The sequence below is a fragment of the Dipodomys spectabilis genome, unplaced genomic scaffold (assembly GCF_019054845.1).
Source record: "Dipodomys spectabilis isolate Male_0828 unplaced genomic scaffold, ASM1905484v1 ptg000148l, whole genome shotgun sequence".
NCBI lineage: Eukaryota > Metazoa > Chordata > Mammalia > Rodentia > Heteromyidae > Dipodomys > Dipodomys spectabilis.
In genome coordinates this window covers 1201065-1218981 of record NW_024870825.1, presented here as the reverse complement: position 1 = coordinate 1218981, position 17917 = coordinate 1201065, and the positions used below count along the sequence as shown (strand labels likewise).

General features: G+C 44.3%; 1 protein-coding gene across 1 annotated transcript in view; it reads right to left on the bottom strand.

Moving 5' to 3' along the window:
* Nucleotides 1–2370: 2370 nt before the first annotated feature.
* Nucleotides 2371–17917, bottom strand: part of Spag17 (sperm associated antigen 17) — a 119226-nt gene continuing 103679 nt past the window's right edge. Inside the window, exons 40-49 of the mRNA XM_042692290.1 lie at nt 16449–16548; nt 16205–16252; nt 14235–14334; nt 12983–13085; nt 11931–12062; nt 8729–8865; nt 8433–8617; nt 7875–7935; nt 4392–4536; nt 2371–2510 (exon numbers count right to left, since the gene is read on the bottom strand). Of these exons, the coding sequence (XP_042548224.1) occupies nt 2371–2510; nt 4392–4536; nt 7875–7935; nt 8433–8617; nt 8729–8865; nt 11931–12062; nt 12983–13085; nt 14235–14334; nt 16205–16252; nt 16449–16548 (1151 nt within the window). The remainder of the gene's footprint in view (nt 2511–4391; nt 4537–7874; nt 7936–8432; nt 8618–8728; nt 8866–11930; nt 12063–12982; nt 13086–14234; nt 14335–16204; nt 16253–16448; nt 16549–17917) is intronic.

Genomic DNA, 17917 nt, shown 5'->3' with positions numbered 1-17917 from the left:
TTCTCTCAGTAATGCAGTGGTGTCTAGGTGACTGGTATACTTTGTGTGGCATCTGTCTACATGATAGGAATTTTGAAAAGTAGGAATGTTCTAGAAAAAGGTTGGGAGAAACACCTCTGAACAATGGACTTTCGAGGCAGCAGATTTTTAAATTACTAATTTGGACTATTTGTTACAGGTCTATTCATAGTTTCTGCATCTTTCAGATGGTTCTCTTATCTTTCTATGAATCTACTTCATCCAAGTTTCTGAGTTAGGTTGCCAACATTTTCTCTGGCTCAGAGATGCTAGTTTTGTATGTGGCTTGGATGGAGACTTGTGTCCCAAATCCCAGACCTGTAAGTCATGACACAATTACTGGAGTGAGGTAGGGGGTGTGGTGGTGGTACCGTTGGGCATTGTAACAATAAAGAATGAGTTTTGGCGGTTCCCAAGATAGCTCTGGAAAGGGGAGGGTGGACAGACAGCAGATAGCCTGATGGTCTCCGGTGATGTCCGGGGAATCAGTCTTCAGTTTTGGCACGAATCCCTGCCATCATGAGATGAATTACTTAAATATCTTGAAATTCATGATGCAAAGAGAGATTAAATCCATATCCTGTTTGTACTTGTTGGATTTATGCCTCAAAGCATTAGATGAATAATTCCCCATTAATATTTTCTAGTTCTTTTGTGCTGGAATTGGGGCTCCCTGCCCCTGCCTTCCCTCAGCCTTTGCAGTTGAGGCTAGGGGTGTAGCATGTTAGCCACACCTCCTGTAGGAGGCCAGAGGAACCAGCCCTGTCTGACAACTTGCAGCTTTAGCCTCATCTTGCTTTAAGGTACCTGGCTTATGGTAAGTCATTAGGACAGCAGGGAAAAGCATAGGAGACATTGCTATTGTCTCTCATGGACACAAGGTAGGCTCTCCAGGGACTCTGATTCTGACAGCACTATTGTAAGGAGGAGAAAACAGACAGAGGAGAGAGGACAGAGAATTCAGCTATGTCCCATCTGGCCAGATGCTAAAGAGATTGGTGAGATTGTCTAATTTCACTCTTCATTGGGGGAAAATAGTTTTGATTAAGGATGTTATTAAGATCAGGATGGTGGGCTCATTATTTGTTTCAGAGAATTACGCTTTCCCCAGTTTGAATTTATTTTTTTGTCGGTCATGGGGCTTGAACTCTGGGCCTGGGTGCTGTCCCTCAGCTCTTCAGCGTAAGGTTAATGCTCTACCATTTGAGCCATAGCACCATTTCCAGTTTTCCGAGTGGTTTATTGAAGGTATGAGTCACACGGACTTTCCTGCCCTGGCTGGCTTTAAACCATGATCCTCAGATCTCAGCCTCCTGAGTAGGATTGCAGGCATGAGCCACCAGGGTGTGGCTATTTTATTTTACTTTTTTGTTAGTTGCAGGGCTTAAACTCTGGGCCTCCCACATCTCTTCAGCTCAAGGTGAACACTCTACCACTTGAGCCACAGCTCCAAGCCCTCATGGATGCAAGGCAAACACTCTACCACTGAGCCACCTTCCCAGCCCCTCAGTTTGAATTCTAATTGAGTAAATAGGAATAGATTTCACCTACAAAAACCTCACTGGAATCCTCAATAGTTTTTAATAATAAAAAAGGAGTCTTAGGTCCAAAAAGTTTGGAAACCACTGGCTTAACTGCATCTCCAAGTCCAGATACCTCGGAGTTCACGTATGTGCTGCTGCTATGTGGAGAGTAAGGTTACCTTTGATCAGCACAACTAAGACAGCGTGTGATAAAGAATAAACATGCTGAGCCGTGACCCTTAGATCTGAGACCAGCCCAGCAGACCAATCAGACTCATCTCCAAGGAAGCAGCCAAAAGTGGGAAAATGGATCTGTGGCTCAGGTTGTAGAGTACAGGCTTTGCACACAAAAATAAGTGAGAGCAAGGTCCTGAGTTCAAACTCCAGTACCAGCACATATATGTATGTACACATTAAAAATAAACTTAAGAATCACAAAATGTGGGTTTACTTCTTGCATTTAGTTTCTGGCCTGTTTCTTCTAAAGTAGGAAATGGAAAATTTGATAAAATCGGTCTTAAGTAGAAGATTAGTTTTGCTATGAATTAGTTTTGCTATAAATAAATAAATGTGTTTCTAGAAATATACAATGCAATAGTACACAATATATAACATGAAGATTGATTTTACTATGTAAGATATATATTTAACATTATATAGAATTATATATACCTAGTTATAAATTATATACAGTTAACATGTTATTTATAATGAACATATATAGAGAAAGAGCAACTTGCTGTTACTGAAAGCCAATATTTTCTTTTATTCAGAGTGAGTCATTTTAGAATTGAGTGGTTGACAGATTACCATCTATGACTTACTGGGTCTAATGTTGAGAAACCTTCCGAGACATGAACACTCCAAGTGCAGAAGAAGAAATCGTGGAAGTCTTTTGGATCATGGGATTTTTTTTTCCCCGGGGAAAATCTTTTTGGTGATTATCATAGTTACTGCTGGTTAAAACTGGTGAGATCCTCATTAAGGACTATGATTTTCCTGACTAAATGACTTGTAGATACAAAATCCAGGTAACATTTTTTTGTTTAGTTTTTTGCCGGTTGTGGGGCTTGAACTCTGGGCTTGGGTGCTGTCTCTCAGCTTGAAGAGCTCAAGACTAGCTCAGCTCAAGACTAGTGCTCTACCATTTGAGTAACAGTGCCATTTCTGGTTTTCTAGTGGGTTATTGGAGGTAAGAGTCTTACGGACTTTCCTGCCTGGGCTGGCTTTGAACCCTGATCCTCAGATCTCAGCCTTTCGAGTAGCTAGGATTACAGGCATGAACCATTGGCTCCCAGCCCCAGGTAACATTTTAAACTCAAGAGTTTTCATGGTTAGCAACCTTGCTGGGTAACTGTGTGTCCAACAGGATGCTGCGTGCATGGTGTCTGGGGTCTCGGGATGTACAAACATGTCTTGGGATGCCTTTTGTGGGTTTCTCTTCTTTGTACCTCTGTCCTTTCTGCAGCAAGCCACTACCATGCCAGGTGGTCTTTGCCTACCTGACTGTGTCTTATCAGCAAGGGAAGAGTAAGATGATCATAAGTGCATCTTTTAGCATAAATTCAAGAGGATTCTCTGGCCAAGACAAGTAATTCAGTGGTGGGTGGATCAGAATGTTTCCTAGGTGGCGGGGCTTGGCTTCATCCCCAGAGGGAAATAGTTCTCAGGCTAGTTCCTATGTTTCTGTGGAATGTGTCATGCTGGGTGCTAGTGGCTCATACTTGTAATCTTAGGAGGCTGGATCTTAAGGTGGAGGTTCATGACCAGCCTGGGCACAAATGTCTTAGGAGATTTATATGCAATAAACCAGCAAAAAGCTGGAATTGGAGCTATGGCTCAAGTGGTAGAGTGCTAGCCTTCAGTGTGAAAAGCCATGCAAGATTGTAAGGCCCAGGGGCTAGCAAGGTGGCTCAGTGGTTGAGTGCTTGCCTTGCATGCATGAGGCCCTGAGTTCAATTCCTCAGCACCACATAAGCTGAAAAGGCTGGAAGTGCCCTGTGGCTCAAGTGGTAGAGTGCTTGCCTTGAGCTGAATTGCTGAGAGACAGTGCCCAGGCCCAGAGTTCAAGCCCAACAACTAACAGGCCATGGGTTCAAACCCCAGTACAAGCAAAAAATAAAAACATTACTTTAAAAGAAAGACATAAAGGTCACACTATTTTATACTATTCCCTTCTTAACACCGGCAACCCCTCCATCTCTACATTGTTCTTACCCTTGTTATATTTCACTTTGTGTGCTGTTTCCTCTCACTTGAGTATAAGCTGTGTAAAGGTAGAGCTTTGTCTTTTGTTAATTGCTTTATCCCTACTTCCTAAAACAAAGGGTACTGGTTATACTTTATGCCCATCCTGGGATTTGATTCAGGGCCTCAGTCTCACTTGACTTTTTTACTCAAGACTGGTGCTCTCCCACATGAGCCACAGTCCCACAACCTGCTTTATTTTGCTGGTTAATTAAAGAAAAATCTCTTCAAACCTGACTGGCTTGGAGCGGGTATCCTAAGATCTCAGCCTCCTGAGTAACTAGGATTGTAGGAAGAACCACTGTTGCCCGTGGAGATGAGAGTTTTCAAAGACTGAGGTATTCCGATTGCCTGATATCCCCGTAGCTAGCCTATAGTACAGCATTGATAACTGCCTGATTTTTAGTTGCTATTAATGTGCTAGGAGCCAGGTATCTTTTAGATACAGCTAGATGCTTTTAAATACTGAATAAAGACATGGACTTTGTCCTGTGCAATTTAAGTCTCAGATTTTGGAGGCAGACACATTTGGCTTTCTGTTCTCTCGCTCACAGATCATGTCTATCCCGCTTCTGATTGCTTGGACTGAACTTGAAAGGATATTTGCTTCCACAGGCAGGAGCAGGACATGGTGCTCCGTCATAATTTCAATATTGTGAGAGATGTGGGCAGTTCCTTTGGCTCCTTCCTCCCCTATGGCCGTGGCGAAGAGCTCCACCTTCAGCTCTGCCTGCAAACCAGCCGCCACCTGTGAGTCACAAGGCAGAGTTACAGTCAGAGCTAGGTGAGTTCAAATCCTGGGTTTTCACAGTAATTTGGTAAGTCACTTCAGCTTCCTTGTACCTAAGCTTGGCATTAAATGGGAAGCATTGTGGCGGAATGATTTCCTAGGTTCGGTATAGTCCCGTGGAGTAAGTGGAAACCCACTAGAAACTTTGGAAGGATGTTGTGCTCTGGTCTGCAAGTCATCCCAAAGGCCGCGCACCTGTGTGTGCAGTCAGGACGGGGTGTGGGCGCTGGGAGGAGGGCCCTGCTGAGAGGAAGGATCGTCATTTAGGAGTGTGCCTGACCTTCTCTGTCTGCTTCCTGTGTGGGGAGGCTAGCTGTGCCGTGTGCTCCCGGCTCTGGTGTTCTGCCTCCTGGCCCCACGGGCAGAAGCAGGAAGTCACATGTTCAGGCACTAAAACCTGAGTCTGAGCCAAAAACAGACCTTCCTTCTTTTTCAGTTGTCACCTCAGTACTTTGTCCCAGTGATGGGAAGCTGCCAAGGGCACATGGGTGAACCAGGTGCTATTTGGGAAAGGCGGAGGGAAGCTAAGTGCCAGGGTGGTAGAGGTGGCATAGAAGATAGGCGTTGGGAACACCCAGAGTGGTTGCTACTTCTTGATGGTCAGTAGTAACTTTCTCCTGGCAACCTTACAGATGAAGACCTACAACTACTTAAAGATAATACAATTGCAAAAATTAGTAAGATACTGTCAGCAGTTAGAATACATTATGTGTATGTATATATATTTATGAAGGTAAACGTCATCTAAAAAAGATACAAATTTAATCTTAAATGATGAGTCAGGCGCCTGCGGCTCACACTTGTAATCCTAGCTACTCAGGAGGTTGACATCTGAGGATCGAGGTTCAAAGCCAGCCCACCCAGGCAGGAAAGTCTGTGAGACTTTTTTTTTTTTTTTTGGGTCGAGTCATGGGGCCTGAACTCTGGGCCTGGGCGCTGGCCCTCAGCTCTTCAGCTTAAGGCTAGCGCTGTACCACTGGAGCCACAGCACCACTTCTGGCTTTTTTCTTTTTGCTTATGTGGTGCTGAGGAATCGAACCCAGGGCCTCATGCATGCAAGGCAAGCGCTCTACCACTGAGCCACCTTCCCAGCCTGTCTGTGAGACTCTTATCTCCAATTAAATTCCAGAAAACTGGAAGTGGTGCTGTGGCTCAAGTGGTAGAGTGCTCACCTTGAGCTGAAGCGCCGAGGAACAGTGCCCAGGCCCAGAGTTCAAGCTGCATGACCAACAAAACAAAACAAAAAAACAGGAGGAGGCCAGGAGAATCCTCTGGACTTCCTCACCCCGCTCCTTGGTCTTCAGCATTTTTAACACAGGAGGTAGCAAGGGACAAAGCCGGCAAGTGGGGACAGAGTGCATGTGCACGCCAAGCTGTTGAGGTCTGGAAGGTGCACCGAGAGGTTCAAACAAGCAAAGAAAAAAACCTGGTAATAATAAAACATAGCAAGGCACAGGCTTCTTGTCCTGGTCTGTGCAGAGAACCCTAGCCAACTATTACTGTTGCCTTTGGGTGAGGGATGAAGGGGTTAAAAAACATACTTGGGAGCAGTTATGTGAAAAAAGAAAAACCATGGAGAAATTAGCACATGGAAAGCAATTGGCTGTAAAGGAAAGGTTTTTCAGTATTTTATAAATAATAAGATTTAAAAATGTTGTTGCCCCCCCCCCCTTTTTAAAAATCAATGTTCAGGAAGAAATCAGACGCCCTGTCCTCCAAGCCCAACCATCACACAGGGCTGCCTGTGTAATAATGAAAAGTCCCCGAGGGAGCTAGACACCGCCACAGTGCAGTTTTGCTGGGGCTCTGAGCACATTCATTTAGCACTGGCAGCTAACCAAACTGAACACTGGTTAGATTTACATACAGAGAAGACTATACATTATATTTCTTACCAGAGCCCAAACCTACTGTCCAAAAGAGGAAAGGAAAATCAAAACCAATAACCATCTAGAGTGAGTTCAAAGAACACGTACTGAGTTTTTAATGCACAGGAGGGTTGATCCAACAGTCACTGCAGCTTTTGGCATGATCTTACTTTAGATTAAAATGAGATCTACTAACTTCCAAGAGCAGGGGAGGAAGGGTTTGATTTTGGGGGGATGGGGGGTTGTTTTATATTGGAAAGATTCTGAAATCTTGACGCAGCCCAGTGATAAATGATTTCCGAGAGGCACCCTGAGTGCGTGGTTTTGGTGTCCACGTGCATGTTCTCCTTGCCATTTCTGCTGGCACACTGCTGAGTTCTGAAGCCCAGGCCAGAGCCGAGCTGCACGCGGGGAAGAGCATGCCCTGAATGTGCCCTTGTTTGAAGATGAGGAAAGCCAAGGGTCATAGCACTAGCCACCAACTGCACTAAGCAATGGCGTCCTGCACCGAGCCTCTTGTGTGGGTAAGAGAAGGCTTTGGCAGTGCTTTGAGACCGTCAGGCCAGGGAGCACCATGGGCTCTCCCCAGACCAGTCATCCCTGCCGCTGCACCCCTGAGGCTCCCATCACTCCCGCCCAGGATGAGTAGTTGCTCTCTCCTGTGCTGGGGCTGGGGCTCCATCTCAGAGCCTTCTGCTCTTGCTCAGCTTTTTCCACTTAAGGCGAGCACACTACCCTTAAGCCACAATTCTACTTCTAGCTTTTTGCTGGTTAATAGGAGATAAAAGGCTCATGGATTTTCCTGCTCTGGCTGGCTTTGAACTTTTATCCTCAGCTCTCTGAGTGGCTAGGGTTACAGGTGAACCTTTGGCACCTGGCCACAAAGTAACTTTCACATACTTGTATGAAACTGCACAGAGGGCAGCTGAGTGGAGCTGCAGCCAGCATCTTGGAGATACAAAGCCATGATTCTTCTACCGAGTGGCAAACTTCAAGCTGTATGTTTTATCAAAATCTTTTTTTGTTTTGGGGGGTGGGGGGAGTCAGTCATGGGGCACTCTAGGCCCAGGCACTGTCCCTCAGCAATTCAGCTCAAGGTGAGCGTTCTACCACTTGAGCCACAGCACCACTTTTGGTTTTCTGGTAGTTAATTGGAGATAAGAGTCTCACAGACTTTCCTGCCCGGCTGGCTTTAAATTATGATCCTTAGATCTCAGCCTCCTGAGTAGCTAGGATGAAAGGCCTGAGCCACTGGTGCCTGGCTCAAAATCTTTTGCTTATGATAGTAGAAGTATTGTAATTCCACGTGGCTTAACCAGAGTGGTAGATTAACTTACACCCCCTCCACTGGAAGCACGCACACCTGTGCAAGCGAGCGCCTTCACATGCATACGCACACACATGCACACGCACACGTGCTGCACTTACTGGTCCAGGCTTGTAAGTCACTTTCAGTCCAGTGCTGGGTGGGGGCTGCTTCACTCTAAACCTACCAGGAAAAAAGATAGAAGTAAACTTGTGCCATCGTGAAAAAGAAGCACTGAACACACTGAGATCTTCACAGAATTAGGAAGTTGCTCGTATTCACTACACTGGAACGAAGTCTGTACCTTCTGGAAAATCAGCCTTCCTGTTCAATTGAGAGACAAACTTAAGGCTCGTTTCATAACTGTCTTTCTGACGACCATTCTCATCAGCATGAAGATGACTGCGACCAATTTCAAGCCTTTCCAGACAGAAAGTAGCTGGGGGGAGGGGCTCACACCCACAATCCTAGCTACTACTTAGGAGGCTGAGGTTGAGGATCACAGTTTGAAGGCAACCAGGACAGGAATGTCCATGAGACTCTTATCTCCCCTGAGTGGAGTAAGTGAAGGAAGGATGGAGATGAAGGCATGGTTAGGATCGAGCATGCCCTTGCTGATGTCCGTGTTCAGAGCCCCACCACGGAGCACACATGGTACAGGATGCGGGCCAGTGGCTCACCTGCAGAAGTCTACGCCAATATTCTGGAGCTTTACTGTGGCAGCGTAGGTTTGTCCTTCTTTCAGCACTCCAAACTTCACCGATGGTGGCAGAAGATAGAACCCGAAAGGGGAGGCCTTGGCGTTGTTCTTGACGGCTGAGGCGATGGAGGATGTGTTCACTTTGCCCCCGACACAGTCATGGATCTTTGGGGAAGAACACATGAATAGAAACAACCACGCCTGTCATCCTAGCTCCTCCAAGGCCAAGGGTTGTGGAAGAGCCTGCCTGGTTCTGGGAATCAAGTCTATTCTTACCTTTCCAAGAGGCTTACTCTTGGTCTTGGAGCTCAGCAGGTAGTGGGGCAGCCTCACTTTTTCTTTCCTTGCTTGTCCGGCCACATCCTGCAATAATGACTGGGTTGGGATTTTCCAGGTCTCAGAAGATTCCAGTTCTGGTAGAGAAAAAGTTGAAATTATGTCACATGGATTTTTCTAAGATTTGAGGTTCTCCTGGAGTCTACAGGAATATTAAACAGTTTGGAAACATGGCTTCTTTGCTTTTAAAGGAATGAAGCCTTTTTTTTTTAAATCCTCATCTTATATATGTACATTTTGTAAGTGATATTACCCAAGACTGATCCTTACTGCAGCCCCGCGAGGTAAGCAGTGCAGATGCTGTTAAGTGCCACCTTTTTTGGGGTGTGTGTGTGTGAAGGAGGAGTAGTAATGGGATTTGAATTCAGGGCCCTGGCATGTGCTTGGCAAAACCTCCTACTTAAAATCTCCCTATGATGTCTGAATAAAACTTAAAAAAAAATCCCACAAATTTCTGGTACATTATAGAATGTCATCCTGCCCTTCTCTCTCACCTAATTTTTTTTTCTTTTCTGATATTATTGTTACATGTCTTTAAAACATTCTTTCTTGTTGGTACTGGGACTTGAGCTCAAGGTCTTGAGCTTTTACCTGGCTTATTACTCAAAGCTGATGCTCTACTATTTGAGCCCACATCTGTTCCCAGCTCTGGCTGGTTCATTGAAGGGAAGTGTCTCACAGACTTTTCTGCCCAGCTTGAGATCTCACCCTCCTGAATAGTTAGGATTACAGGCGTGAACCACAAGCACCTGGCTCAGAGTGAAATTCTAAATTCACCCATATCCGTGGCAAAACTCCTGTTCTATAAGTAGCAGGGTATAAAATTAACCCTCAAAAATCAATGGCTTTTCTGTATGCCAACAATGAGAAAAATGTGGCTGAAATTAGGAAAGCAACTCCATTCGTAATAGCCCCTCAAAAAATAAAATACCTAGGAATTAACTTAACCAAAGAAGTGAAGGACCTCTATAATGAAAACTTTAAAAACTTGAAAAAGGAAATCAAAACAGAACTTAGAAAGTGGCAAAAACTCCCATGCTCCTGGATTGGAAAGATCAACATCGTGAAAATGGCAATACTTCCTAAGGCTATCTACAAATTCAATGCGATACCTATCAAAATTCCAACCTCATTCTTCAAGGAAATAGAAGAGGCAATCCAAAAATTCATATGGAACAATAAAAGACCCTGAATAGCTAAAACGATCCTTAACAGAAAGAACAGTGCTGGAGGAATATCAATACCAAATTTCAAACTCTATAAAGCCATAGTAATCAAAACAGCTTGGTACTGGCACAAGAACAGACTTCAGGACCAATGGAATAGAATTGAAAACCCAGAAATGAACCTACAGACCTACAGCCATCTAATCTTCAATAAGGGAGCTAAAAAAATAGAATGGAAGAAAGAGAGCCTCTTCAGTAAATGGTGCTGGCAAAATTGGTTAACTACTTGTAGAAAACTAAAGCTAGATCCTTATATATCACCCTGCACCAGAATCAACTCCAAATGGATCAAAGACCTCGGAGTCAAAGCAGATACTCTGGAAACATTACAGGATGGAATAGGAGAAACCCTAGGTCTTGTTGACACAGGCCGAAATTTTCTTAATAGAGACCCAGAAACACAACAAATCAAAGAAAGGTTGGACAAATGGGATTGCATGAAATTGCAGAGTTTCTGCATGGCAAAGGACATAGCTAGCAAGATCAATAGAAAGCCCACGGATTAGGAGAAGATGTTCACTAGCCATACATCAGACAAGGGTCTCATATCTAAAATATACCTGGAACTCAAAAAATTAAATCCTCCAACAACAAATCTTCAAAGAAACAACTGCCCAATAAATTAGTGGGCTAAAGACTTAAAGAGAAACTTCTCTGAAGAGGAAAGAAGGATGGCCAATAGACACATGAAGAAATGCTCAATCTCCCTAGCCATACAAGAAATGCAAATCAAAACAACATTGAGATACCACCTCACCCCAGTTAGAATGGCTAAAATCAAGAACTCTAATAACAACAGATGCTGGAGGGGATGTGGACAGAAGGGAAACTTACTGCATTGTTGGTGGGAGTGTAAACTTGTTCAACCACTTTGGAAAGCAGTATGGAGGTTCCTCAAAAGACGTCACATAGAGCTCCCCCTATGACCCAGCAATCCCACTTTTGGTCATTTACCCAAATGTTTACAAACAAGACCACACTAAAGCTACCAGCACGACTATGTTTATTGCAGCATTATTTACTATAGCTAAGATATGGAACCAACCCAGATGCCCCTCAGTAGATGAATAGATCAAGAAAATGTGGTATATATATATACAATGGAATTCTATGCCTCCATCAGAAAGAATGACATTGCCCCATTTGTTAGGAAATGGAAAGGCTTGGAAAAAATTATATTAAGTGAAGTAAGCCAAGCCCAAAGAAACATAGGTCCCATGGTTTCCCTTATTTGCAATATCTAGTATATGTCTGAGTCAAGTAAAAAGGTCAGATAAGTTGATGTTAGGGGAATGAAACCTAAGTTATATATTCAAATGTTTTTTTTTTTCTTTCATGCGATTGTTTCTAACACATTTATAAGATTATTTCTTTGTTGCTTTGTATGTCCCTCCTCCATGGTATAACCCCTGCTATCACTGTATTTGATGTCGGTATAATTTGTGGAGGGGAAGGGGAAAATCAAATCGTTTAAATAGGGATACAGGTGGACCCATTGCAACAATGAGATGTACAAGTTGTTATGTTGAAAACAAACTTTACAACTTTGGTGGTGGGGGGAGGATGGGAAGGGAAGGGGAAACAAAGGAGGAGGCTACAATGCTTGACAAGAAATGTACTCATTATCTTGCCCATGTAATTGTAACCTCTCTGTATTTTCACAATAAAAAAAAATTAGCAAATCTGAAAAAGGAAAAAAACCCAAAACCAACCAAGTCGAGGCCTTGTCATTCTCTGGATATCTTTGGAGCGACTGTGACATGCTGAGCCTTCCTTGCAAGTCTCCATAGATCCTGGGTCCTTTGGAGGTGTCCCATGACTGCCAACTGCACCCCAGCCCTGGCACCCCGGCACACCCCACAGTGTCACAGCGTCTCATGTGGAGGACGCAGAGGGGCGAGCTTGCCAGGCGGTACCTTCAGTGATTCTTGTGAGGTGGTCGTTTTCATCCTGGGTCGGAGACCTCTTGGTATCCTCTGAGATCATTGACGTGGGGATACTGTAAGTATTGAGGGATTCCTGTTCTGAGACTGTGGAGGAGCTGGACCCTACAAAACCCAAAACAGACATGGAAAAAAACACTAGTTTTGGATAATTATATGATGGTGGCTCTAAGGTGTGAGTGGGTGGAACGGTGTGCTGTGCAATGCACTGAGTCCTTCCTCACGCTGTACTGAGAGAGCTGAAGAAGAGGCCGGTTCCTCACAGTGCGGCCTTTAGCCAACGGGGGCCTGTCTTCAAGGTTCTTAATTCCTCAGAGCTGGCTGGGTCTTTGTGGTTCCTGTGACCAAATACTACAATTGTGGTATGTGAAGAGGTCAGGTGATCTACCTCTGTTTTTATATAGTAATGGTTACTGAGATATAACCCTGTAACTATGAGATGCGTGTGTGTGCGCGTGCGTGCACGTGCATGCGTGCGCATGCCAGTACTGGGGCTTGAATTCAACTCACTTAGCTTTTCTTTCTTTCTTTCCTTCCTTCCTTTCTTCCTTCCTTTCTTTTTTTTTTTTTGTCCATCGTTGGGCTTGAACTCTGGGCCTGGGTGCTGTCTCTCAGCAATTCAGCTCAAGGCGAGTGCTTTACCACTTGAACCACAGTTACTTCCTTAGCTTTTTTACTTATGGCTGGCACTCAACCACTTGAGCCACAGCTCTACTTCTGGCTTTTAGCTGGTTAATTGAAGATAAGGCCCTCATGAACTTTTCTACATGGGTTGGGCCTCAAACCACAATCCTCAGATCTCAGGCTTTTGAGTAGCTAGATTTACAGGTGTGAGTCACCGGTACTGGGCTATCTTTTTTGTAATGTAACTCAGCCAGTCCTGTACTATGCAGGTGTCAGTGTATTCTGTTTTCCCCTGTTGCTAAGACAGACAGCTGCTTGACCTGTTGCCTCCTCCAGGCTCCTGCCAGGCTTTCCTGGGTCAGGTGGGGTTGAGAGGAAAGAGAACCACACACAGGTATTACCTGAGTGAAGATCAAATATATCTGGACTAATCGATTCCCTTGTCTTTTCTTCTTTCTTGGTGATAGGAGGCAGGTTTTTGGAAAGCTTGTTCAGATAATTATACTTAAAGGAAAAAAGCACAAAACTTATTTTAGACTCATGTGGCTGAAAAGACAACTGCCACAAATGTCACACCACTGTGCCACGCTGAAAGCCTGTCTTTAAGACTCTGAAAAATAGAGTTCTCTAACTCTATGAATTGAAATGTAGCTTTTGTTCATTTGGACATAATTTCCTGTGAGTTCTTCTTGGGCAGCCTCTGGCGTGCATGGCATCCTTTTGTGTATGTGTGTATACATGCATGTGTGCGGGCAGTGGGGCTTGAATGCAGGGTCTCATGCTCCCTCTTAGTTTTTGTGCTCAAGGCTGGTGTTCTACCACTTGAGCCACACTTCTGCTTCTGGCTTTTGGCTGGTAAATTGGAGATAAGAATCACAGGGAGCCAGGCGCTGGTGGCTCACGCCTGTAATCCTAGCTACTCAGGAGGCTGAGATCTGAGGATCGTGGTTCAAAGCCAGCCCGGGCAGGAGAGACCGTGAGACTCTTATCTCCAATAATCCACCAGAAAACCGGAAGTGGCGCTGTGGCTCAAGTGGTAGAGCGCTCGCCTTGAGCTGAAGAGCTGAGGGACAGCGCCCAGGCCCAGAGTTCAAGCCCCACGACCGACAAAAAAAAAAAAAAAGAATCACAGGGATCTGTCTGCTTGGGTGAGCTTCAAACCAAAATCCTCAGATCTCAGCCTCCTGAGTTGAATGGTGTTTTAAACACAAAAATATTCCCTTTGCCTCCGGTTCCTGAGAACAGGCAATGAGGAAAGGCTGAGAGTGTCTGAGGTCTAGGGGAGAGTGCTGGAGGAGAGTGTTCTATCTCCAGGGGCTACCTGTGGGTGTGGCAGTTCTAACACAGACCTCAAGCTGGGCTTGACTGCTGACAATTGTGATGGGGATGAGTGCAAAGAAGACCTTAAAATACATGGGAGAGGATAAAAGATGTTTATAACAGAAGATGTGGCGGGGTCGTGATCATAATATACTGGTAGAAGAGGACATGGCATTAAATACCCCTAATCGTATTCCTATGAGAATATGGGTTTGAAAGTTAGTTATGGGTTAATCATCAGGTTGAAACCTTAAAGATTTAAACATCTGGAAAGTTAGGTTACAAATTATACAACATATCAACTTTAATAAAGAAGTTAAGGTCGATTATTACCTGAGACTTGTATAACAGTCCCAAATCAGCTGTGAAGTAGGGTTCTATGGTTTTCTCCCTAATTTCCCTTAGGTATTTTTTAGTTTTCTCAATTTCACTCCTAGTTGATATTTCCATAATAATGAAAAAAGAGACACAAGACATTAAAAATGTTATTTGCTTATGTAGTAGCTCTAAATTCCACAGAAAAAATCAATGCAATTGTTGACAGTATAACAGGTAAGAATAAATGCTTTATACTTTTTTTGTTTGTTGTTCAACTATTTGAGTTCATTTTCTACTTATGAAATGGAATCACATACGCTGATTTGAAAATCTGACTGTGATATAAGACTGAAAATCATAATATCTTGATATATTTTGATTTTTATTTCAGTCATTCATGATAAATGACCAAAGGGATGTTTTTACAATGTCTGAACCTTTGAGGGTCTTCTGTTCTGTAACGTTTAAATGAAAGCTAGAAAGTACTTGTTTTCGTAATTTCAGTTGGAGTGGTAGCAGACACCCAAACCTGAGAGATGGTTATAAAGTAAAAAATAAGTTATCATTGTAGTGTTCTCTTTGTAATGCCAGAATCCTTCAGGAAGGCAATAGGCAGCCTAAGACCAATGAGGTATGGGTTGAAGTCACTGGATGCAACATAGTCACAATTTTAGAGCCAAAATATCAAATCTGAGCTAAGTGCTCATACCCCACAACTGACAAAATAAATAAATAAAATAGTCACATGCTGGTGGCTCACACCTGTACTCTTAGCTACTCAGGAGGCTGAGATCTGAGGATCATGGTTCGTAGCCAGCCTGAGCAGAAAAGTCTATGAGACTCTTATCTCCCCCATTTACCACCCAAAAGCTGGAAGTAGAGCTGTGGCTCACATGGTAGAGGGCCAGCCTTGAGTGAAAAAGCCAAGGAAGAGTGACCAGACCCTGAATTCAAGCCCCAGAACCGGCACACATGAAAACTACAAGTTTCAGATAGGCCAAATTACCTACTCCAAACAATATCACTACCCAAGCATGGCATGTTCTCTATACCTACTAGGAAGCCAGTGGGCCGTACTGAGAGTTGAAAGAAGTTTTAGTTATTTAGTGGTTCGATCTTTCCCACGATTTTATACACAAGAAATCTGCAATCCCAGAGATAGCTTTGCTAGAGGTGAAATAACCCACCAGCACACTACAGTCTATTAGTAACCAAACCATAGTTGACTGGAGATACTTTCCCTCGAAGATGAGTACCCCTGTTCAGGATGGCCTGACCTGAAGCAGGACCTGAAGATGGACCAGGCATCTCATTTCAACAACCCCCGGGGCCACCTGTCATCCCAGCTGCTCAGGAGGCTGAGGTCTGAGGATCAAGGTTTGAAGCCAGCCTGGGCTGGAAAATCTGTGAGACTTTTATCTCCAAATTACCAGCAAATAGTCAGAAGTGGAGCTGTGGCTCAAGTAGTAGAGGGACAGCCTTGAGTGAAAAGCTAAGGGACAGCACCTAGGCTCTGAGTGAAAAGCTAAGGGAAAGCACCTAGGCTCTGAGTTCAAACCCTAGTAGCAGTGTATGCAAGTGTGTGTGTGTGTGTGTGTGCGCGCACACACACACACACACACACACACACACAAGACAGCAATGTTGCAGAGGCCAGGAGCCTTACAATAGGACTTTATAGCCCACCAACTCTAAGAGTCCATGACTCTGGCTCCTCATATTGTAGAATTGCCTCTGTTTGCCAGGTGATGGTGGCTCACACCTGTCATCCTACCTTCAGGAGGCAGAAATCTGAAGATCGCAGTTCAAAGCCAGCCCAGGCAGGAAAGTCCAGAAGACTCTTATCGCCAATGAACCACCAGAAAACCAGAAGTGGCGCTTTGGCTCAAGTAGTAGAGCACTAGCCTTGAGCTGAAGAGCTGAGGGACAGCGCCCAGGCTGAGTTCAAGCCCCATGACCGACAAAATAATAATAATAATAATTACCTCTGTTTTTCTAGTTTTTCTCTCCAGTGCTTTCCTGATTCTGTGTTCCTATGGGAGAAGAAAAGACAGGATGTGCAAATTCAGGAATGAGGCTCTCAAGTGTGAGATAGACGGTGAGCACGGGAGAGAAGGGCAGGGAAGTCGGTGAATTCGGAGCTGGGTGTCACTTGTCACGACCCTCCCATCTCTCCCTTCATCACCGTATAACTGTCACTAATTAAAACGTAATTGTGGATGAGCTTACCTCCATTTCTTTTCAAAAAAATCTTTCGTAAATGTTTCTGACGGACATGGTGGAGCAGAAGGCAGTGATTTCTTGTATAAATCAGCTAGGTGGGCTGCAACTTGAAAATGCATGCATTGAATATTTATTCTAATTTCTTTACAGCCTAATGACAAAATCAGATCACAGTTACTCCACTGAAATATTTTGAAGAAACTATAATTGCCAGGCACCAGTGGCTCATGCCTGTCATCCTAGTTACTCAGGAGGCTGAGATCTGAGGATCACAGTTTGAAGCCAGTCCTGGCAGAAAAGTCTCTGAGACTCTTATCTCTAGTTAGCCAGCAAAAAATCTGAAGAGGAGTTGTGGCTCAAGTGGTAGAGTGCCAGCCTTGAGTGAAAAAGCAAAGGGACAGTACAAGGTCCTTCCTGAGTTCAAGTCCCAATACCGACACCCACACACCAAGAGGAGAAAACTTTACACAGACAATAAACACAGCACAAACTAAAAAGACCCACAAGGACTGTGGAAGACACACCAAGTGTGACCATAGAGCCCCCTGAAGGTTATGACTGGGTACAGGAAGTGTGTATGTGTGTGTGTATGTGAATGCCTGATGCCAGTAGAGAAATCCTGCCTTGTTTGTTTGCCTTATAATTTTTTATTGTCATTATAAAGGTAATATACAGAGCGGTTACAGTGACATAAGTCAGGTAATGAGCACATTTCTTTTTGGACATGTCACTCCTCTTGCTCTCTGTTTTTCCCTCCTGTTCCCACCCACAGGTGTAGAGTTCATTTTCAGCATAGTATCCAGTGAGTACCACTGCTGCATTTGTTCACCCCTTCTTCCTTCATTGCTCCCCTTACCCTCCCAAAGACAGACAAATGAACAGACAAGACAGAAAGAAAAGAAAATACCTCTTGTTTCCCTTTCCTGGAATTCATTTGGGATAAATATTACTTTATATGATCAGAGATGTGTGAGTAAAGATGCAGGATTCTGAGTGTTTGGTGGTGATCCTGTCAAAAGACAATCCTGGGGCTTGAACTCAGGGCCTGGGCTACTGTCCCCAACCCTCTTTGTACTCCACCACTTGAGCCACAGCACCACTTCCACAGGATGAGCCGTGTGTGTGCTTCCTGCTCCCCAGCTTCCCATGACCTGACCCTTGGAATGTGCCCCTTGCTCCACACGGAAAACTGCCAAGCTAATGCCCTCTGACCCGTTAAACATGGAGGACAGAGGTTGACCAACTTCATTGCTCACCTCTCTTGGAGGTGTAAGCATATGTTTATATAAATGATATCGAAGCTTTTCCAGCTGTCACACTGTGTGCTGGATGGGACCGGCAACCAGGCCTTGTCTGGAGGCTGATGAAGGCAGTGGCCTCCATGTTGCGACACAGTGAAACCATGTTGCTGGGTTCTGAGCAAGGGACTTTAATGAGACCTTGTAAGAGTGAGTGCACAGTAGCACAGGTGCTGG